The sequence below is a fragment of the Phalangium opilio genome, unplaced genomic scaffold (genome assembly GCF_054372755.1).
Source record: "Phalangium opilio isolate 3A_F unplaced genomic scaffold, DU_Popi_V2 ptg000500l_1, whole genome shotgun sequence".
In the NCBI taxonomy this organism is placed as follows: Eukaryota; Metazoa; Arthropoda; class Arachnida; order Opiliones; family Phalangiidae; genus Phalangium; species Phalangium opilio.
Window position 1 is genome coordinate 160683 of NW_028324238.1, and position 22776 is coordinate 183458.

At 39.2% G+C, this 22776-nt stretch overlaps 1 protein-coding gene across 3 annotated transcripts in view; it reads right to left on the reverse strand.

Annotated features, from left to right (window-relative positions):
* LOC149591733 (centrosomal protein of 290 kDa-like) overlaps nt 1-22776 on the reverse strand; it is a 159425-nt gene that overhangs the window by 110243 nt on the left and 26406 nt on the right. For 2 of the 3 annotated variants that reach the window (XM_089861736.1, XM_089861737.1), the window contains exons 17-28: nt 15532-15762; nt 14411-14531; nt 14008-14334; nt 12758-13166; nt 5459-5893; nt 4566-4720; nt 4314-4500; nt 3466-3684; nt 3052-3166; nt 2573-2661; nt 2292-2420; nt 1794-1928 (exon numbers count right to left, since the gene is read on the reverse strand). In XM_089861736.1, coding sequence (XP_089717862.1) covers nt 1794-1928; nt 2292-2420; nt 2573-2661; nt 3052-3166; nt 3466-3684; nt 4314-4500; nt 4566-4720; nt 5459-5893; nt 12758-13166; nt 14008-14334; nt 14411-14531; nt 15532-15762 — 2552 coding nt within the window. The remainder of the gene's footprint in view (nt 1-1793; nt 1929-2291; nt 2421-2572; nt 2662-3051; nt 3167-3465; nt 3685-4313; nt 4501-4565; nt 4721-5458; nt 5894-12757; nt 13167-14007; nt 14335-14410; nt 14532-15531; nt 15763-22776) is intronic. The other variant, XM_089861735.1, reaches the window with a different exon arrangement.

A 22776-nucleotide genomic window follows, 5' to 3' on the forward strand; every position in this document is an offset into this window, starting at 1 on the left:
ATTGTGGCATTATATTTGAACTTTGCACAAATGTTAGTCTGGATAACATTTTATTTATACTTCGTAACTTAAACAACGAGCCCTACGTTTTTTGCGCCAATTATTGAGCTAATAGGGTCCCCTTAAGTCCTGTTTTCATTGCAACATGGGCTTTCTATTATGTTCCCAGTGGTATGTTAATGTAAAGCCCACCCTACACGCTCAATAATTTGCGCAAAAACCGTGGGGCCCGTTGTTTTAGTTACAAAGTATAAATAAACGTTATCCAGACTAACCTTTCTGCAAAGTTCAAATCCACAATATTTTTTAGGAAATGGAACATCATTTGCAATAAATGTTGTGCAATGTTTCCATAAAAAACTGAAAATACATATTGTACGAGTTTTTTATTGCTCAATGTTATTTGAACAGTTGAACGATATTTCACATTCGAATAACATTAAACTCTGGGTTTTGACACCCTATATGCAATCTTTGGACAATAAAATTGTACCCGGTCTATGAACTCAACATCACAGTTTTATTGTGACAAAAATAAATTCAATATAATTTAAAATATCATGTGGAATTTAATCAATATACTTGTCCAATAAAGTTTTAAGGTTTTTTTTCTAAATATTGGCCATTCAACATAATGTTGGGTTTTAATTTGCACAACAAGTGAAAAGTTTCGGAATAATCTATAAAATGATGAAATTTATAGATGCCCCCCCCCTTCAATTTGTGCAAAATATTGAGTCTGCATAATCTGAATTCTCGAACAGTTCGATTTATAGAAATAAATTGAAAGGAAAAATTTTGCAATTCTGAAACGGCCCGGGGGGCCTTTGATATTTAGCGGGGCCCCTCCCAACAGCGGGGCCCTGGGCAGCTGCCCGGTCTGCCTTATGGGCGATCCGGGCCTGGGTGTCGTTGTCAAGAAAAAAATTGTTAAAATCGTTAATGATGAACTGATATATTTAAAAAGAGTGTTTATAAGGAATCTAGATTTTTCTATTAGAGAGCCGGATTTATCTGGGACAAAGTCAGTACAACGGATTTCCCAAACTTCGTCGTGTAACGCCAAGGCTTAAGGCCAGAGAAGCTGAATGTGATACTACCCACTTTAACTGATATCTAACCCACCGATGGCGCTAAAAATGGATTTTAAGGCGTTACCTAGGACGATAGCGGAAACGGTTTGTCTTCATGGTACCAGGGGACAATGTTACCATTCCACGTTCTTATGGTATCCTGAATTCGCTCTTGACTTTAGTTATGTTACATGATTCTTCCCAGGCCTACCCTTTTTGTTTGCTCTCCAGCTCATCAAACTTTACATGGGCATCACACCGTGGGGTGAATTCTATAACTGTTTGCCGTACTAAATTCCATGCAATCAACCCACAAACCTCGTCTTGACACGTGACATAAAACCGGAAACGCGCCTTGACAGACACCTATACTCTAATAGAGTAATGATGAGGGAACTATTTATCGCGTATATGATTCGGTTTAGTAGCGTTGCTCCAACTGCTCTAATGTTGGGAAGAATCATGTTACAATTACATCGCCGCTTTGCGGCACGCTTCTCTCGAAGAAAAGTATTATATACTTCTGATAACGTTAATTGGTCATAATGACTGAGACAATAAAACAAAAATAACCTCTCTTAAAGTATAATTAAACCATATTGTATTCAACGTTATTAGAAATAATACGGAAAATCTTAGCGACAAAATATTCAATGCAAACTTCTCTAACCGCTTGAAATGACCATTATTGATACAATTACAAAAGGTTAGTTTCTTTACCTGATCTCGCAGTGTTTTGTTCGACTTCTCAAGTGATTCCACTTCATGTTCTTTCTCTTTCAGCTTACTTTTTAAACGCTCAGTAGTTTGTTGCCACTTTTTACTCTCTTCCCAACGAATAAGTTCTTCCCTCGACTACAAAAAGGTACAAAATAAAACAAGAATGATAAATTTGCTACACTGCAGCTTATTTGAATTTATGGGAAGACACTGTACAGAGGTACTGTAATAGTTATGCATTACAGTACTTATGCCTGGGGTCGAAAACCGTGGACTGGCCCACTTCAAACCTTGTGTAAGTCTCCTTGACTACAAAACAAGAATGGTGGATTTACTACACTGTATATTTGGATTGATGGGAAGACATCGTTGTTGGGGTACAAAGGCAACTGTATTACAATAGTTACGTATTACAGTACTTAACGCATGCAGTGGAACTGACCCACATCAAATCCTGTGCAAGAATACTTCTCAAGTATTAAAAATACTACTAATTACTTTTTGCGCTTTCTCATCCTCAACGTAAGGCTTTTCCGGTGGTTCATGACGACGTATTAGTTCCTCTAAAAATCGAATCTGTTCCTTCAGCTCCGAAACTTCTTCAACACCATTTTCTTCAACCGGAGCCTAAAATGCATGTATTTCTTAACACTATATCAACAACTCATGACCTCAGGAGTGAACCAATTATTTAACGTCAATCATACTACAAAATTTACGCCCCTAATGGGCTGTTCACTCCTGATGCCAACTGATTTATAAGAACAGTTTCGACATACATTTGAAGTAGGTGGTCGAGCTCTTTCCAGTCGCCTTTTCATATCTTCATTTTCTTTAAGGGTTTTCTCCAAAAAGTCGTCATTTTGATCTAAAAGAAACACAATTTGCATTACTTTATTAGTCATGCACTGACAGATTTTAAAGCAAAGCGCGGGTCCAGTGGATCCCCTACAAGTTGACTTTCCTTACGAGCTCCAGTTTTGACTTGGCAAAGGCAGGAGACATTTGTGGGCGGGATTTATAAGTGCACTTATAAATCCCGCCCACTAGCATTCGCCAAGCTAAACCCGCTGGCTTTAAAGCAATGCTAGCTCCTGTGGCGCCCCTAACTTGCCGGCTAATCTTCTACAAACCAAATTTATCTTGACAAAAGCAGTAACCAATTAGAATTAACCTTTGCCAGGCTTAGCGGGCAGGTCAACTCCACAGTTCACACCTCAACACGCCGCTGAACTTCGTCGATTAAAACTATACTAACCCGAGTTCATCCGTAATGCATCCAGTTCAACAGCGAGTTCACTTATCCTTTCATCCCTTGAATTTATCTGCTTTTTCAAATTTTCTCGCACTTTTTCCAAATTGTGGATTTTATCCTGAAATTAAAAGTTATCATTATAGGCACTCCATAAGTTTATGAGATATGTTCCATAAGTATGACACTTCCTATACAGCCCTAATTCAGCTAGTTCTTGAACGACTTGATAATTGACTACACGCGGTTTTACAGTCCATCTAATCCTATTTAGTCCCTACTAAGCCTTTGACAGCGTCTTACCAGGCGTTGCTTTATGAGATTCTATGACGTTTCACCTACGACAAGCTCTCAGTAATCAGTGTCAAACTTACGTTACAACGAGTACACTTGTATTTAATTAATTAATTGAAATTTAACCTGATGTTCTTTATATTTTAAATCAGTTGAAGTTTGAGTTTCTTCGTCCTTTGTCTCAATTTTTGCGACAGTTTCCGGCTTGTCAAATTGTACTTGATTGATTGATTGTATTGATCTATCAGGCTGACTTAGAGATTCGTGTGTATCCGCCTGTATAATTGATGTCCTTCTCATATACTGCATTTCAGATCTCAATTTCCCAATTGCGTTGATTAGTTCCTGGGATATATTAGGCAAAATAAAAAGCACTATATTTACGATTTTGATTTAGTTATGGCATTTTTCATTCTTAATAGGGTAATGATACTTTGGATATAGTTACTCAAATGAACCTTCGCGGGATTGATCATTCTGTACAATTATTGTACACGCAGCTTGAATATTGAATTAAGTTACTGAATCGCGGCATATTCTCGGCGTAATCTCGAAATAATGGCGCCATAATCTCGGCGTAATCTCGAAATAACGGCGCCATAATCTCGAAATAATCCCGCCCTAATCTCGCCTTATTCTCAACGTAATCTCGATATATTTTCGGTAGTCATATTCTCGCGATATTCTCGGCGTAATCTGGCTTTAATCGTTCCCTAATCTCGGCATAATATCGCCTTACTCTGGGTGTAACCCTAACCCTTACTGTAATCCCAGATTAAGTAGTCGGTGTACAGCGGCCACCATTTCAAATCTGGAAACTAATAGAGACCGACCTGATGAAGGTTCACATATCCTGTACGTTAACTTAAAAATCTGAAGCGCTACGTCACTATTGCATTAGGAGTGCGACCCCCATCGTTTAAATGAAACGTAATTTACGAGTGTAGTCAAAATCAAATATTAAAAGCACTTACATTCAATTGTTTTTCCTTGCCATAAATCTGATTTTTAAGGTCTTTCAGTATGAGTTTCAGTTGAATAACTTGAGCAGGCTGATTGCCGATTTGTTCCTCGAAATTTCGATTCAGAACTTGTATCATCTGTTGGTGCCTCTTTACTTCTTCCACACCTTGCAGCCTTAAATACAGCTCTTGCTTAGTTCTAAACAAAACAACGCATAAAGAGTACATTTAGAGTTCTGAAAGAACATTAAAATCAAGACATGCCTCTCCTGTTCTTCTTCAAGTTTTTCCGTCAAATTGTTAGCTTTAATTTTCCACTCAACTGTTTCTTGTTGAGCTACGTTTAATTGTTTCATGAGACCCGATAGTTTTGTCTGATTGATATCCATTGATTCTTCAAGCTCTGTTACTTTCGAAAGCTAAGGAAGACAGAAGATGGAAGATATCTCATTAATTTATGCTAGAGTCGTATACAGGGTTCATACATCTTTTGAAAAACAAATTTCCCTGACATTTCCAGGTTTTTCCCCACATACTTTCCTGAATTTTCCAGGTTTTTCCCGTATATGGAGTATTCTATTGAGAAAATGTTAACGAAGGAGGAGGGGTGGGGGCAAATAGGACTATTACATAATAAAAGGACATCCCCGTACCTCTAATATAACCATAGTTATGAGCCTCCAAAGTATAGAGAGCTTTCAAATGAGATAGTAGTACGTCAAACCGTCCCAAGCCTTACCATTCTGTTCTGGTAACCATATTGGGTGGTCTCAGCTTCATTCCTGCTTTAAACCCACCAATATGGCAGCGTAAATCATGTCACGAGACTCAAGCTCCTCCTCCAAATGAAAGCTCTCTATAGTGTAATGTTAATCCTATGGAGGGTATGTTTACGAACATTTTGCTTAATTACTCGGCCCCTGTTTGACGCAAAGTTCCCTGATTTCCCTGAATTTTACTAAAAATTCGAAATTTCCCTGATTTCCCTGAATTTTACTAAAAATTCGAAATTTCCCTGCATTTTACTAAAAATTCGAAATTTCCCTGAGGTTTTTGTCAACTATTTATTTCCCTGATTTTTTTCAGGTTTTCCCGGTTTTCCAGGTTTGTATGAACCCTGATCATATAGTGTAAAAAAACCCATGAAAATTCCTCACTAGACTCGAGTTCAGTTCCTGCATCAGCAACTTTTTATCATCAGCATCCGAGGCACTTTTGGTTTTGGAAAGAACGTAATCTCTCTGCGCACTTTGAAGTTTACTCTGCAGTTCCAACAATTCTCGTTCATAATGCAGCTTTTGCGATACCGTATCATCTTTCAGTTTATTGAGAAGTTCTTGGTAACGCGTAATACTTTCCTCTTTTTGGTTCAAGCGAGCCTGTAAACAATCTATGGTAGTTTGGGCGACACTCAGATTCTGTTTCGCTTCAAAATAGTCCACCAGTTGAACTTCGGGGCTCTGCGATGTTTGCAATGAAGGCGCTGTGTTCAGGCTGGTTGGCATTCGGGCTATCAAGTCATTTAAGGCTTCTTCCCTGGATTTCAATGCATCTTCAGCTTCTTTAAGACGTCTTTCTAGATTAGCTACAGTCTGCGAAAACAAACAGACAATCAGAAAAAGTATATCAAGAAGAGAAATAAGCTTAAAGGAAAAGTTCAGGTAACATTCTATTGTACCTCAAAAGATCACCTTTTTCTGAAGATAAGAGGAAAAATAAAACCAAATAATCTCTTATTACAAAATAAATAGCATTTAATTTGTCTTAAAAAGTGGACTAATGCGACCGGTCTGCCGCCATTGGATTAGTCGCGTCTGCTAAATCGAACCACTTACCCCTCTCAGCCTATGTGAATTCAACCAGAAGTAAGATAAGTGGACAGGAAGTACTGAGCTAACCAAATTCTTCACTTGGCGAAAGTGAATATTCTTGATAACACACCCACGGTTGGCCCTCTGGTAGCGGTTTCTGAGTTTTCCCTCCAAAACGTGCGACGCTCGCGGCGGTAGACGGCCGAACTAGATTCAAGCACCCGCGTCCGTGTTCCGCGGCTTTAGGTTGAGGGGAAGGGGGTAGAAAACCTTTTTGGAACTCGACCAATTTTTTTCCAAACTAGTGTAGGCGCGATGGAAGCGGCATAAAATCCTCAAATTTATTCACTAATGCCAGGATCTAATCTATTACCAATGCTAGAGCACTTTACTTCTAGTCCTTTATTTTACATCTGGCACTACGTATCAGGCTTTATTTAGCAGACGCCACTAAACCAATGGCTGCGCAGTAGTCCTCGTTTTTAAGACAAATTAAATGCTAATTATTTTATAATAAGGGATCATTTATTTTTTTCAGGGGTGTGCGGGTACCCGAGTCCCAATTTTAAGCCTTTGCCAATACCCGCCGAGTCTGACAAAATCCCCACGGGTCCAGTTTATGACGTTAATACTGAGTATGTTTCAATACTCCTGTCTTCATGATTAAATAACTTAATTAGTAACAAGTTATTAATTAATATTGTTTAATGAATTACACTATGGGATAATGGCTCAGCTTTGAAATCTAGCTTTTAATCGTACTGTATGGAAAAACAAAGCCCCAAATTGGACCCGAAAGCAAATTTTGGGGATTTTGCAGGACCCGAGGACCCGACGGGTAATTGAAAATTGGATCCGATACCCGCGGGTAAAATTTTCTATTACCCGAAGTTTACCCGACACCCAAAAATCTGGACCCGCACAGCCCTGAGCTGGCTATAATAATCTACACAATAATTTAACCTTGCTAAAGGCAGGAACCAATCAAAACCTTAACAGGATATTATATAAAAACGTCTTGGTTTGGACCAAGGCCGAAAAAACAAACGATATGTTTGAGGTTTATCAATTGACTGAAGTTTCAGATATTGAAATTGTTTTCTAGTTATTTTTATCCACTCAATCCTTAATCAATATTTAATTCAATCAACTGATTTTACTGTTAATCGATCTAGTCCCTCTAAATTAATTGAAAAAATTACATATCTACGCTTTTTCAAGAACAATTACATTTTCCGAAAACATTTTATCATGAAATTAATTGTTCTTGAAAAAGCGTAGATATGTAATTTTTTCAATTAATTTAGAGGGAATAGATCGATTAACAGTAAAATCAGTTGATTGAGTTAAATATTGATTAAGGATTGAGTGGATAAAAATAACTAAAAAAAGTTTCAATATCTGAAACTTCAGTCAATTGATAAACCTCAAACATATCGTTTGTTTTTTCGGCCTTGGTCCAAACCAAGACGGTTTTTTCTAATATCTGTCACTTCAGTCTTAATGTAATTAAATTTTGAATAATCATGTTTGTTTCACCGTCATACATTTGCACTCTAAAATATAATGGTGCATTCAAACACCATATATGCTGTTTTTTCCAGTGCCAAAAAAGACATCATTTAGGGTGTACTTTAACCTCATTTCTATGATCAATTCACGCCATTTACTAAAATTATTTGGAAGTATTAAGAGAATATTAGGCATTTAAGCACCATTTACAGTGGCTTTTAACATCTTTTTTTGACAATCTGTTGAACTTCTAATATTACTTAGTTTTATGGTTTTAAAAGTAGGGAAAAAGTATGCTACCTATGTCACATTATTAAACCAAGTGAAGTGAAATAATTGTTAAATATTTATTATAACCACTACACCACAGACACGTGGTAAGTCTAAGTTTTACAAGAGATCTAACTAATTATTATGTCCAATCACGATGGTTAAAACATGTATCTACCTGGGCTCGAACCTGGGACTTTCCGCGTATGAGGCGAACGTGATAACTGTTAAGGATTTGATTAAGCGAAGCAACGTGATAATATTAAAACATTTATTACTGATAAAAGATTACACGCCGCCGTTGAGGGGTGTTCTCCTGTAGTTTGTCAGTATCCGGGAAATTCGCCATCCCAACGAACCGTCGTTATATTTTAATAGGCCGTCCTTGAGAAGTTCCGTTCCGTAGGCTAATCCACCTGTCATTTTCTGCAGAGTCCGTTTGACGGTTTGGACGGATCGTTCGGCTTGGCCGTTGGATGCGGGGTGGTAAGGTGCCGTTGTGACGTGAGTGACGCCGTTGTTCTTGGTAAATTCGCGAAACTCCTCGCTAGTGAAACACGGGGCGTTATCCGAAATTAATAGCGGAATTATTCCGAAACGTGCCATATGTTGCCGTAAATGTCTGATGACTGTTGAAGAAGATGTCGAATTCGTAATGTCTACTTCTATCCATTTAGAGTAGGAGTCGACAGTGATCAGCAGATATCTGTTCTCTATGGGTCCAGCAAAATCAACGTGCACCCTTCGCCATGGAGCAGACTCTTGCGGCCAAGGGGAAAACTGTTTCGCTGGCATAGTTGCGTGACTTCTGCATGTTTCGCACGTTTTTGATAGTTCCTCGAGTTCTGCGTCAATGCCCGGCCACCACACCTTTGATCGCGCTATTTCCTTCATGGATCGTGACCCTTGATGTGTACTGTGGAGGTCGGTTTTGACCAATTGACGGAGCGACGCGGGAACAATAACTCTGTTGCCTATCAGAAGTATGTTGTCTGCCGTAGATATGTCGAGCTCTCGACGATGATATTTTTTTAGGTCTTCGGACAAAGACGCGGACTTCTTGGGCCAGCCTTCTCTGGTGTATTTGGCGACTGTCTGGAGCAGCGGGTCGTTCATGGTTGCTTCTCGCATGGCGTGTGCGTCAATTGGGCCTTTGTCTCCGGCGCGGATCAAAAATACCAGCTCAGTCGGTAGTGGTGGTTCGGTGTCAGGCGTTGGAAGCGGTAACCGGCTCAAGGCGTCCGCGTTTCCATGTAAACAGCCCTTTTTGTACATGATCTTGTAATCATACGCCGACAAAATTAACGCCCATCTTTGTAAACGCGCTGCAGCCATCGGTGGAATTGGTTTATTTTCCGAAAAAATTGTGGTGAGTGGTTTATGGTCCGTAAAGAGTGTGAACTGCTTGCCCAACAGATAGTCGCGGAAACGCGTGACGCCGAAGATGATGGATAATGCTTCACGTTCTATCTGTGGATAGTTCTTTTCTGCGGAGTTCAATGTGCGAGAAGCAAACGCAATTGGTCTTTCGATGCCGTCGATTATGTGAGAGATAACTGCGCCCAGGCCGACAGGCGATGCATCGCATGCTAAGATGATTTCTTTCGTTGGGTCAAACAAAATTACTACGTCGGATGACTGAATTACGCGTTTTGCGACTTCAAATGTGTTTTGTTCTTTGAGGGACCATTTCCATTCGGTGTCGTTATTCAGTAGTTCGTACAATGGTGAAAGTAACGTGGCGGAATCCGGAATGAAGCGAGAGTAATAGTTTATGAGGCCGAGAAATGACCTTAACTCTTCTAACGTTCTAGGTGCAGGTGCATTCTTGATGGCATTAAGTTTTTCCTCTTGCGGGTGCAATCCGTCGGCGTCCAAGCGATAGCCGAGAAAATTTATTGATGATTTCATAAACTGGCATTTTTCTCGGTTCAACTTGAGCCCGGCGTCTTTAAAAGTTTGAAAAATTCTTCCCAATTTTTCTAACAGGTCCAGGTCGTTCACACCACCGACAACCACGTCGTCTTGGAAGGGATGGGTTGAAGTGTGGTCTTGTAATAATGTTTCCATATGTCTTTGGAATATCGCCGACGAAGAGGACACGCCGAAGGGGAGGCGATTGTAACGATAAAGACCCTTTGTCGTGTTAATAACAACATAGTTTTTTGATGTGTCGTCCAGTTCCAGTTGGTTGTAGGCGTTACGCATGTCAATGCGGGCGAATACCTTACTGCCAGCCAGCTTCGCAAATATATCGTCCACCCTGGGCAGAGGATATGTTTCAGTGTCTATGATTTTGTTGATGGTGACTTTGAAGTCACCGCATATTCGTACACTCTTGTTTTTCTTTCGTAATGGAACGATAGGAGTGGCAAAATTAGCAAATGGAATTGGGGTTATGATGCCTTCGTTCTCTAGGCGTCGCAGTTCTTCTTCAACGTCGGCCTTCAGGTGATAGGGTACCGATCGGGCCTTATAGAAACGAGGGGTAGTTGCGTCCTTGCGTATATGTAATTTTACTTTGACGTTCTTCAAACAACCCATGCCCGGTGAGAATATCTCTTCATGTTTCGCAAGTAACTCCTCCAACTTTTCTTGACAGGCTGATACGTTGTTTACCCAATTTTCTGGCTTCGGTAGTATCCCGAGATCTGTGTAAATCCAATTGCGGCCCACTATGTTGGGTTTGTTTCCGCCAGCTACGACCAATGGCAGCTGCAAGGTTCTTCCATGCCAGGTGACGTCGACCGTTATTTGGCCTCTTATGTCCAGAGGATGTCCCGTGTATCCAGTCAGGTGCTCAGGTCCAGGTGCTAATGGTCCGTTGTAGTTCAGTGTGTTTGACAAGACGGCCTGAGACACAATGGTGTATCCAGAACCGGTATCGAGTTGGAAGGATAGTGGTGTGTTGTTGACTAAACAGGTTATTCTCACCGCTGGGGGTGGTTTGTCCTGAGTGCTATTCCAGAAGATGATGTCGTTGGTGTTGTGCGGCAAGGAGGCGAGGCTGCTTTTCACAGTGTTGACTGCTTCCTGCTGATCCTGTATCATGAACGTATCGTATTCCGGCATGTGCTCGTGGGCGGTAGGGACGGTATTGTCGAGATGATTTGATGACTTGACGTTGTGGATCCTGTTGATATGATCCGAGTCGGTTGGGTCCGTTATTAGGTTGGAACGGTATGGATACAGGTGTCGATCGGAGCGGCTTCTGGCATCTAGCTGATTGTATTTACGTAATGTTTTTCGACAGGCCTTCGAAAGATGTCCGATGGTGTTGCAACTTCGACAAGTATATGCTTTATAAGGGCATTCCCATTCTGGGTGTTCTCTACTGCTACACCGAATACAAGGTTGATTTGACGTTCGTATGGGTCTTTCGTTATATGCACGTGGCCTTGGCGCTCCCGACGGAGGTTGGGTAGACTTTGTATGTTGGTGCTGGAGGTATGGTGTGATCCGATTAATAGTGGAGTCGTCCGGATGACCTTTTATGGTCCGGATGTCGTTGTTTATGGTTTCCATGGCAAGCGCTTTGGATACGGCTTTTTCTAGCGTGATGTTCTCGATGTCCAACAATTGTTTTTGGGTGTGTTCGTCGTTGATACCACAGACCAGACGGTCGCGCAGCATACGGTTGAGCGTTGTGCCAAAATTGCAGTGTTCGGATAACTTGCGTAATGCTGCGATGTATTCGGAGACAGATTCGCCAGGTTTTCGGTCGCGTTTGTAAAATTTACAGCTTTCGACGATTTCGGTCGGGGTTGGTTCGAAGTATGTTGCTAAAATGTCGACGAGCTCCGTGTAGGACTTGGTGTTCGGTTTCTCCGGGGCGATGATGGTACGTAGCAGCGTATACGTGGGTGTGCCTATGGCGGTGAGCAGTATGGCGCGTTTCTGGTCCAGAATTTCGGTGTTGTATTCAGCGTTCGCTGCCGTGTCTGGTTTGGTTTTGACGCCGTTGGCCAGGAAGAATAGTTCGAGGCGTTCGGAGTAGATTGTCCATTGGTCCGCGTCCGGGTTGAAAGTTGGAAATTGTCCATGAACGGTTTGTGACTTGGCCATTGTTATGATACTTTGCGGTGTGGTTGCTGACTGGTGTCTGACGCGGGGTCGTGATGCGAAAAATAGTGATGCGAGTTCGTTTCGTACGTCCGTCGCCAATGTTAAGGATTTGATTAAGCGAAGCAACGTGATAATATTAAAACATTTATTACTGATAAAAGATCACACGCGTGGTATTGATTCTAAGTTGTCATGTTGGTATCTCCGGCCGAACTGCCGTCGTCGTTAAATTCACTCCACATGAAAGTTCGCTTATCACATATTTCCTTATCAGTATTGTCTATTATGTCTATTATTAACCTATCGGTTAAGTCTATTATTAGTCTATTATTTAAGGTCTATTAAGATCCCAACAATAACCACCACACTACAGATACGTAGTAACACTGAGTTTTCCAAGAGATCTAGCTAATTATTATGTCCAGTCACGATGGTCAAAGCCGTACTTCAGTAATTAACTAAAATTAACATACTTAGACTTAATTGTTTTGATCAAACTGGCTGATAGCACACCCTGAATACTTAATTGTTAATTTAAGATAATTCCGAAAAGTAACTTCGCTGTAGTTTTTAAGGAAGCGGTGGGGAAAGATCACGAAAAACCCATGTTAATCTCCATAGGAAATTAGCAAAAGCGGGTGAATATTACTTTAACGTTACAAAACGGTATCAAGTCATATCTACAAGGGCCTACTGGCCCTGTAGAATAGTAAACTCCACCCCTCGACAATGGGGACATCTAGTGGAATTTTTTAAAACTAAACCACAGCCAAGGCTTAATTGCTTAAATAAACATACCTCTCTAAGTGCTCGAACTTCACTCGCAGAGACTGATGATTCTAATGCTTCACTTAAAACAGAGTCTTCTTCTAATGGCAATTCATTCAAAGCTTCTTGCTCGTGAATTGAATCTCCATTGAGGCTTTCTTCAATTTGAACTAATTCTTCTTGGGGTTCTCTAGCTTCACTTCGAGTAGAAACACTTTGAAGCCTATTTGAAGAGAGCCCTCCTAAAAAGTCTAAGTTCCTAGCATCAATTTCCAATTCTTGCTCTCTAAGTTGAGACTCTAGTCTGAGGTTTTGTTCTTCCAATCGAAGGATTTTTGCTTCCAATCGATTTACAAGCTCTTTCAAAGTATCACTTTGACTGGAATATCTTTCAGCGAGTCGTTTCGAGTGAATTTCTCTCATCTGAACCACTTCAATCCTGAAAATTAATCGTATTAATTTGCAGGGTTCGTACGGAGCCTGGATTTATAATTAAAAATAAAACCCGATAGGTCCGACATTTACACGAAATCCCGTACGCTTCTCGCAAAATCGCGAAATCTTTCAGACAAAATCACGAAATTACGAAATCAAAGATGAAATTTCGAAATCTTTTGGCAAAATCGTGAAATCATGAAGAGATCACGAAATCTTTGGTGAAATCGCGAAATCGACGAAGAAATCTCGAAATTATTAGCAAACATCGCGAAATCGACGAAGAAATCTCGAAATTATTAGCAAACATCGCGAAATCAAAGAAGAAAATTTTGGCGAAATCCCGGAATCAAAGAAGTCTTTGGCGAAATCGCGAAATCAAGGAAGAAATCCCGAAATTTTTGGCGAGATCGCGAAATCTTTCTCGAAATCACTTAATCTTTCTCGAAATCACGAAATCTTTCTCAAAATCACGAAATCTTTCTCAAAATCACGAAATCTTTCTCAAAATCACGAAATCTTTCTCAAAATCACGAAATCTTTCTCGAAATCACGAAATCTTTCTCGAAATCACTTAATCTTTCTCGAAATCACGAAATCTTTGGCGAAATCGCGAAATCTTTCTCGAAATCACGAAATCTTTGGCGAAATCACGAAATCTTTGACGAAATCACGAAATCTTTCTCGAAATCACGAAATCTTTGGCGAAATCACGAAATCTTTGGCGAAATCACGAAATCTTTGACGAAATCACGAAATCTTTCTCGAAATCACGAAATCTTTCTCGAAATCGCGAAAACCCGTGCGCTTTTTTGGGAATGTCGGACCTCTCGAGAAACCCTTACCTTTTATGCCAATCCATAATCTTTTCAACTGAAGAGCCGGATTTCAGTGTCTGTATCAACTCCTTAGCAGATTGAAGTTTTACGCTTAGCTTCATTTTGTCCTCGTCAATCTTGGAATTTTCCTCTTTAACTTTTTCTAATTCTTTTCCCAAATTATTTCTCTCATTATTGAGATTCTTAACTTCCTTCATCAACTCCTCTTGTTTAACAATAGGAATTGACGAAGAAAATTGCCGTCGCAGTTCGTAAAGTATTCTAGTCAGGAGCTGTATTTTGCTTCTAGCTTGGCTATGAATATTGTACACTTCGTCTTCTTTGTCAACACACCTAATTTTTAATAATGCTGCATTAATTAATACAATTAAGCTATTGGGGAATTAAATTTTGTAGTAGGCCTATATACTTTTTCTGTAGGTTTTGGTTCCGTTTTTCACTTTGATCCAATTTTTGTTTGACAGCGTTTAGTTCTTGTTGCAGTTTAGTTTCACTGAGTTGAAAACCTATGATTTGTCTGTGCAAATTACCTGTGGACAATATTAATAAACTTTATTAATTTTTAATTTTTAAAGTGTTTGTGTGTGCACTTTTGGCCATATTTAGACCTAGGGGGTGATAACTTTAAATTTGAATGGACACCGATTACGTAATCTACGATTACGCGAAGATTATTCAGCTTAAACCATGAGTACGCAAATTACGCTACGCGGAACGCACAGATTACGCGGTTTAGATCAAGAGAACACAAAAGTCCGTTTAGAATACCTGATTCTGTTTAAAACGACCCTTACCGAAAAAAAACCTCTAAAAAACGTCTTCAGCCCAACCTAAGACGTGTTTTAGAGGTGGTTTTTTCGGTAAGGGGAGCCGAGTACGTTTTGAATACGAAATGTATGTTCATATTGCACCGATGTCTAATTGCTTTTGGAACGCGTCGAGTAGCTTTCGAAACGCGTCGAGTAGCTTTGGAAACGCGTCGAGTAGCTTTCGAAACGCGTCGAGTAGCTTTCGGAACGCGTCGAGTAGCTTTCGGAACGCGTCGAGTAGCTTTCGGAACGCGTCGAGTAGCTTTCGAAACGCGTCGAGTAGCTTTCGGAACGCGTCGAGTAGCTTTCGGAACGCGTCGAGTAGCTTTGGAAACGCGTCGAGTAGTTTTCGAAACGCGTCGAGTAGCTTTCGGAACGCGTCGAGTAGCTTTCGAAACGCGTCGAGTAGCTTTCGGAACGCGTCGAGTAGCTTTCAGAACGCGTCGAGTAGCTTTCGAAACGCGTCGAGTAGCTTTCGAAACGCGTCGAGTAGCTTTCGAAACGCGTCGAGTAGCTTTCGGAACGCGTCGAGTAGCTTTTGCAACGCGTTGAGATTTTTAAGATAGCGTCGAGTGCTTTTAGATTTATAGTGCCTAGCACGTTTACACTATGCCGAGTACGTCGAGACTATAGCAGTATTATGTGGGTTTTAAAGACTATGCACCATTTCTCGTATAGAGCCGGCAAATGAAGAGTGATCCGCCCCTTACTGAAGACTTACCAGATGATAACTTCTCGTCACTAGAGGCTTGCATATCCAAGAGTAAATTCCTTGTCATTTCCAGTTCTTTTTCGGTGACTTCCCTGAATCTTTCAACTGTTTGTATTTGATACTTGGCAGATTCCAAAGCTGCCTTATAGCGATCAGCATCTTCTCTTAACCTCAATTCTTTGCATTCTAACTCGCTCACTTTTGCGTTCAAGGCGTTGTATACTTCATTACTGACACAATCTAATGTAAAATAGAATAACGCGTGTTTGTAGTCACCATTTAAAATAAGGGAAATGAGCGTACAATTTTTATATATGAATACAAGTACCAAGAATTTCAATTACAATAGGTACTGTAGTCATCAAATCTGAAGGAAAGCTTTCAACGCTTCAAATATTGTGCTTTCATTGAAAGTTCGTTTCGTTAGTAAAAATAAAGTGACCTAGACGGTATTGCTCGAGTTCATGTCTTGTTCTTAAAACAAAAATGCAGGACCGGTTCCTTTAAAGCAATTAGCAAAGCAGTGCTTTAGTTCAAACAAATGCCACTAGATGCCGCCATAGTCGAGGGCTGGAGCTAACTAGCTAGCTAAACTAGGTAAAGGCTAGTTTTAGCTCCGCCCTCGAGAATGAGTTTTGATTCCCTTACGAAAATAAATCGGTCTAAACATGGTCTATTCTTGCACTTTAAACACTAAAAGAAGTCTTATTTTGTTCTTGATTAGTCTAAGTTAAAAATAGGGATGATCGAAGGTTTATTTTAGGCTATTATAAGACCTTTATTTAGCTTTAGTTTTAAGATGGTCTAACTTAAGATCCATTTTAGGCTTATGATACGTCTTTGCACGGTCTTAGCCAAGAGCAGTTCTGGATTCCCTAAATTACAGACCAACATAGAGGTCCTAACTTTTCCTTTTTCCAAGAGGTTCTTTAGTCCAGTCTAACATTAAGATGCTTAAGACGTCTTAAAGACGCCCATGTTCAAGGTTAAAGATGACATCAAAAATCGGTTGCCCTTATAGACCAACTTAGAGGTCTTAATTCTTCCTCTTTCCAAGATGTTCTTCAGTCCGGTCTAACATTAAGATGTTTAGACGCCTTAAAGACGCCTATGTTCAGGGTTAAAGATGACATCTTAAAACGGTTGCCCTTGTAGACCAACATAGACTCCTTCATTTTCCTCTTTCGAGGAGGTTCTTCAGTCCGGTCTAACATTAAGATGTTTAGACGTCTTAAAGACGCCTATGTTCAGGATTAAAGATGACATCTTAAAACGGTTGCCCTTGTAGACCAACATAGAGGTCCTACTTTTTCCTCTTTCGAAGAGGTTCTTCAGTCCGGTCTAACATTAAGATGTTTAGACGTCTTAAAGACGCCTATGTTCAGGGTTAAAGATGACATCTAAAAACGGTTGCCCTTGTAGACCAACTTAGAGGTCTTAATTCGTCCTCTTTCCAAGATGTTCTTCAGTCCGGTCTAAGATTAAGATGCTTAGACGTCTTAAAGTCGCCTATGTTCAGGATTAAAGATGACATCTTAAAACGGTTGCCCTTGTAGACCAACATAGAGGTCCTACTTTTTCCTCTTTCGAAGAGGTTCTTCAGTCCGGTCTAACATTAAGATGTTTAGACGTCTTAAAGACGCCTATGTTCAGGGTTAAAGATGACATCTAAAAACGGTTGCCCTTGTAGACCAACTTAGAGGTCTTAATTCGTCCTCTTTCCAAGATGTTCTTCAGTCCGGTCTAAGATTAAGATGCTTAGACGTCTTAAAGTCGCCTATGTTCAGGATTAAAGATGACATCTTAAAACGGTTGCCCTTGTAGACCAACATAGAGGTCCTACTTTTTCCTCTTTCGAAGAGGTTCTTCAGTCCGGTCTAAGATAAGATGTTTAAAGACGTCTTAAAGACGCCTATTTTCATGGTTAAGGATGACATCTAAATTCTGTTGCTCTTGTAGACCACTTTGAGATCTTCATTCTTCCTCTTTCCAGTCCGGCCTAACATTAAGATATTTAAGACGTCTTAAAGACGCCTATGTTCAGGGTTAAAGAAGACACCTAAAATCTGTTGCCCTTGTAGACCAACTTAAAGGTTTTAATTCTACCTCTTTCCAAGAGGTACGTTTTTGAGTCCGGTCTAATATTAAGATGTTTAAGCAGTCTTATACACGCTTATGCTCAGGGTTAAGGATAACGTCGTAAGCTGCAAGTCGTTATAGACGCAGAAAATCATGATCTACATTTTCAGACGTCTATGTTTATTCATGATCTTGTCATATTCCAACACGTTAACAATGTCATTTAGAAAAATATCATCCCCAACCCAAACAGAAGTCTGATGCGAATTAATATTATTGACAGAAATTATTTCTGTACCATCATTTCTAGTGTAAACAACCATTTTTATGGGATGTCGATTTAAGAAGGCTAGGTCTCCGTTGTAAAGCAATCATCAACTATCAGTTTCTTAACAATAGCAAAATATTCTGGGGTTCGGTTGAAGCCACCGTCGCTATTTTGGTATGTAATGAAACAGTTATGTCTTTTCATTCTTAGCAGCGTTAAACTCGTATAAGTTTTCCGTTCGAACAGTTTAAAAGGTCTAAAATAAGTACCTTTAAAAGGGCAGACTGTAGGTCTAGAAATTAAAGCTCGAGACTTTTTGCTTAAGTTCCAAAAATAAGAGGTTTTTAGCCTAGAAACAGCCAGGTTGTGTAAGAAAAAGGCGGGAAATGAACATGCACACTGTAGAAGGTCAAAGGAAAAAACATGAAAGCGTGAGAAGGTCTAAAAATAAGAGGTTTCTAGCCTAGAAACAGCCTGACGCATGCGTGGAAGTATAATAACAAGCTGGTCCAGCAACCAGGACATTTTTGCACACCCAATCAATGTTTAGGACATTGGTCCAGTCAGGCAGTGACCCCTATAAGTGTCTCAAAGTTACCTTATTTCCGTTCCTGCTAAAAAGAAAACCGACATAATAGGCAGGGTTCATAAAACTTTGGAAAACAAATTTCCCTGAGATTTCAGGTTTTTCCCCATATACTTCCCTGAGATTCCCAGATTTTTCCCGTATATGGAGCATCCTATGGAGCAAATGTTAACGAAGGAGGAAGGGTAAATAGGACAATTACATAATCAAAGGGCATCCCCGTATCTCTAATATAATCAGAGTTATGAGCCTCCAAAGTAGTGTTGTAAATTTTCCGGAAAAATAAAACGCGGAAAATTTTCCGGAAACTTTTCCGGAAAATTTTCCTCTTCGCGGAAAATTTTCCGCTAATCGGAAAAATATAAAACTAGCAATTATGTGAGCTTTGAGTCAATTTATCCAACTTTTAAAGATTTAAAACATTCCCCAGTTATTTTGCCATCTTTAGTAGATTTATTAAAGTACCGCCAAATATTACTGGTTGATTTTCCCATAATTTGTGATTTTAAACAGGGTTAACAAGCTTAATAACATTAACAACATAACACCTCGTTTCCCTTACAATGACGCAGACGATCACTATCCTTTATGCCTGATAATTTTAGTTTCACTTGGGTCTCTTAACGGTTAGGTCTCGACTCTCTAACGCCTTATACCGTCATAAGAGCAAACAGTAACCCTATGCCTGCAAGCGATAGCAAATGAGTGAGCTTTTCCTATAGAGAATAGGGGTCACTAGACTCTGTGCCCTTGGACAATTTTTTACCCCTCCGAATTCACCTAAAACAAAATAATGAATGTTTTGAAAAGAAAGGCAATTGAAAAATTTTAAAGTTTTAACTTTTTAATTGAAAAACCGGTAGCGGAAAAATACGGAAAATTTTCCGGAAAAATATAGCTCGGTCATTTTCCGGAAAATTTTCCGCGGAAAATTTTCCGACTTACAACCCTACTCCAAAGTATACTGTAATGTTAATCCTATGGAGGGAATATTCACGAACATTTTGCTTAATTTTTCGGCCCCTGTTTGACGAAATCCCTAGTTTTTAGTATCGTTGGATGGGGGCAAATAAGATTATAACATACTCGAAGGACATCCCCTTATCTCTAGTAGAACCAGAGCTATGAGCCTCCAAAGATTAGTGAAATATTAATCCAATTGAGGGTATGTTCATATCATGAACATTTTGCTTAATTACTCGGCCTCTGTTTGACGCAAAGTTCCCTGATTTCCCTGAATTTTACTAAAAATTCTAAATTTCCCTGAGGTTTTTGTCATTTATATTATTTCCCTGATTTTTCCAGGTTTGTATGAACCCTGATAACTCACAGCAAGACTAGGTTGAAAAGGGGCGAAAATAAGTCAAATACTTTCAGCCTCCAGGAAATTCGCGAGAGCGGAAATAAGAAAAACACTTCAAAAGTATGCAGGGACACTATTCTCTAAAAATTTAAATGATTAGAAACCCAAATCTAAATCTAAACAATAGGGTTGGGTCCATATAGAGTGGGTACTTAAAACCGTATTCTCTTATTTTTCTAACCCAAATCCAAATCGACATTTGAATCTCCCGCCAAACATTTACCCATCCCATATGTACGTCACTTCCTCTTTCATTGCGGTATTTTTATTTCAGCATAAATTATACTAAGGTAATAAATTAATTATGTACGATAAATTAATTATCTACGATAATTATCTACGGCAAATTGATTATTTACGATAAATAAATTTAAAATTAGAATTTTACTCATTATAAAACTTAGCTTATCCTAAATGTTTTGAACCGTTTAATTGAAATTATTTAAACTATTAGTGATGATCAATTGGCCAATATCGTAAATTAACCGATGTCAGAAACAATTTATTTAAAATCAATGAAACTAAAATATCAATATCAAACAATTTTCTACTGGAAAAGATATCATGCTATTCTTTATTTTTTATATATCATGTTAAATTTAAAAGAATATAAAATTTATTATTTTCTGACACAAAAATTTCCAGCTTCTTTGCTTAATTCTTAATTTTCAGCTCTAAAATAGAAGTTTAACGTTTTTTGATATTAAAAGAGAAATATATAATTTTCGTTTTATTTGAACTAGTTTTTATTTAGGAACTTAAATCAATTGCCCATTTGTATGAGTACACTTACCGACAATTGATTTTACTAATCGAGACAATTACTGCGTCTTTTAATTAATATTTCATAATATACTACCTGAATATTTTTTAAATATTAAAGATTATATTGTTATTTTAGATTCATTGAGTTAAAATATTGGTTAAGCTTTGATATTGTAGGCATGTGCGAGTGCTCGAAAAGGTTCGAGTACTCGATCGAGCTTCGAGCCGAGTACTCGGCTCGAAGCTCGATAAGCGATTTTTGAAAAGCTCGATAAGTTTTCGAGCCTTGGCCCAAAGCTCGATTAAAGCTCGATAGCCAAAATTGAGTTCCCAACCATCTCTCAAAAACCCTGGATGCGCGAAATCCTACTTTTTCGATCTGCACAGGGGTTTAAGTAAGCTTAATTCTTATTGGCTCTTGAAATGGTGTGACACAGAAGCAGTTCTAAGACGACTTTTGATTGGCTCTATAGTTTGATACGTAGCATGCATGAAGCACGTGAAATTATTTCATCATCCTACGTTAGCCGCGTTGTTTTGTGGGAGGAAATAGGCGATTTGCCATTCGGTGGTAGAAAGTCCTTTGTTTTGGTGAAGCTTCAGGGATAATGGGAAGTTTGGTCAGTTTGTAGAATTTATTTTAAATTAGAATTAAAAGTTAGTAAAACAGAATTCTAAACTAGTATAAAACAGAATTCTAAACTAGTATAAAACAGAATTCTAAACTAGTATAAAACAGAATTCAAAACTAGTATAAACAGAATTCAAAACTAGTATAAAACAATTTAAAACTCACTAAAAAGTTAAAGATACCAGATAATCAGAGACTAACAAACATTAAAGCTTCTGATATGGAAGCCAGCGAAGAAGATAGTCGGGATATTAGCATAGATGATAGTCAAGATGTTAGCCTAGATGGTCAAGACGACCCAACTTTCGAAAATAGTCAAGAACTAATTCAAAATAGTGATCAAGACAATGAAGACCAAATTTTGAATCAAGAACCAGGCACTAAGCGGCCCCGTAAAAGCAAAATATGGGATTATTTCGACTGTGTGAAAGATGGGTTTGCAAAGCTCGATGAGGCTCGAAAGCTCGATAAGGCTCGAAACCCGATTTTTGACTAAACCTGAAAGCTCGAGAGCTCGATAAGAAAATCAAAGCTCGGCTCGAAGCTCGATAAGAAAAAATTTTCAAGGCTCGAGCTCGGCTCGAAACTGAAAATTCAGGGCTCGCACACCCCTATGATATTGACATCCGTTAATTTACAATATCGGCTCGGCTAATGATGCTAATATGTTTATAAAATTATATCGGAACTTCAAGTAGTAAATAAACAACATTTGAGCTATTAGTAAAAGAATATATTGCGAACAAAAATGGTTTCATATAGATCACAAAAATCATACTTAGCTTAAAAAATTTATATTTAAATCAAAGTAGAAAATTCAGTTAAGCAAAGGCTTAGAGCTGCCGACTGAAAATATTAGCTTCCCGCGTACATTACTATAGACTCCCGTCTGTCTCCCGATAAAGCTGAGGCGCCCCTTACAGCGCGCGGTTCTTCACAGCTGCAATCTCCACTCAGTATCATCTTAAGCTTAAAATACGAGGTTACCTACGTACATAATATCGAATCGCCGTGATAGCGAGGCGCCTAGGCGAACCTCGCGAGCCCCGAACATCGCTCGAAAGAGTCGAAAAGCGAACAACCTCGTCCGAGGGATCAGCCACTGGCGTATTCCCCCGGTATTACCTCTTTGGAAGTTTTAATGCCGTAAATTCGGGCGATATGCCTTTAATCCGTTCTAATATTGAAATAAAAACTGTAAAAGTAATCCCGAGTGTATTTCCGCGTTAAACGGCGTAATACCCTTCCCATCTTACACCCTCAGAAAGACTTTATTGCCGAGTGGCTTTCCCCTCGTCAATTGTCCCGTATAGACTAAAATTTTTGCAAACGCCATCTGGCGTGTGCAAAAATAAAAAGGCGGGAAATGAATGTTCGAGCATCGAGCCACAGTCGGGTGAGAGCCTGCCGGTTATGTACATAACGGTTTTTTCGCGCTTCCATATTCCCGTTTTTAAAAGATCTGTCAGGTATCATCGGATTAATTTTCATACTAAACCTGCATCGTTTGACTAAATTGTACCAAGTAAATATTTTATGCTGTTTTAATAGTAAGCAGGGCA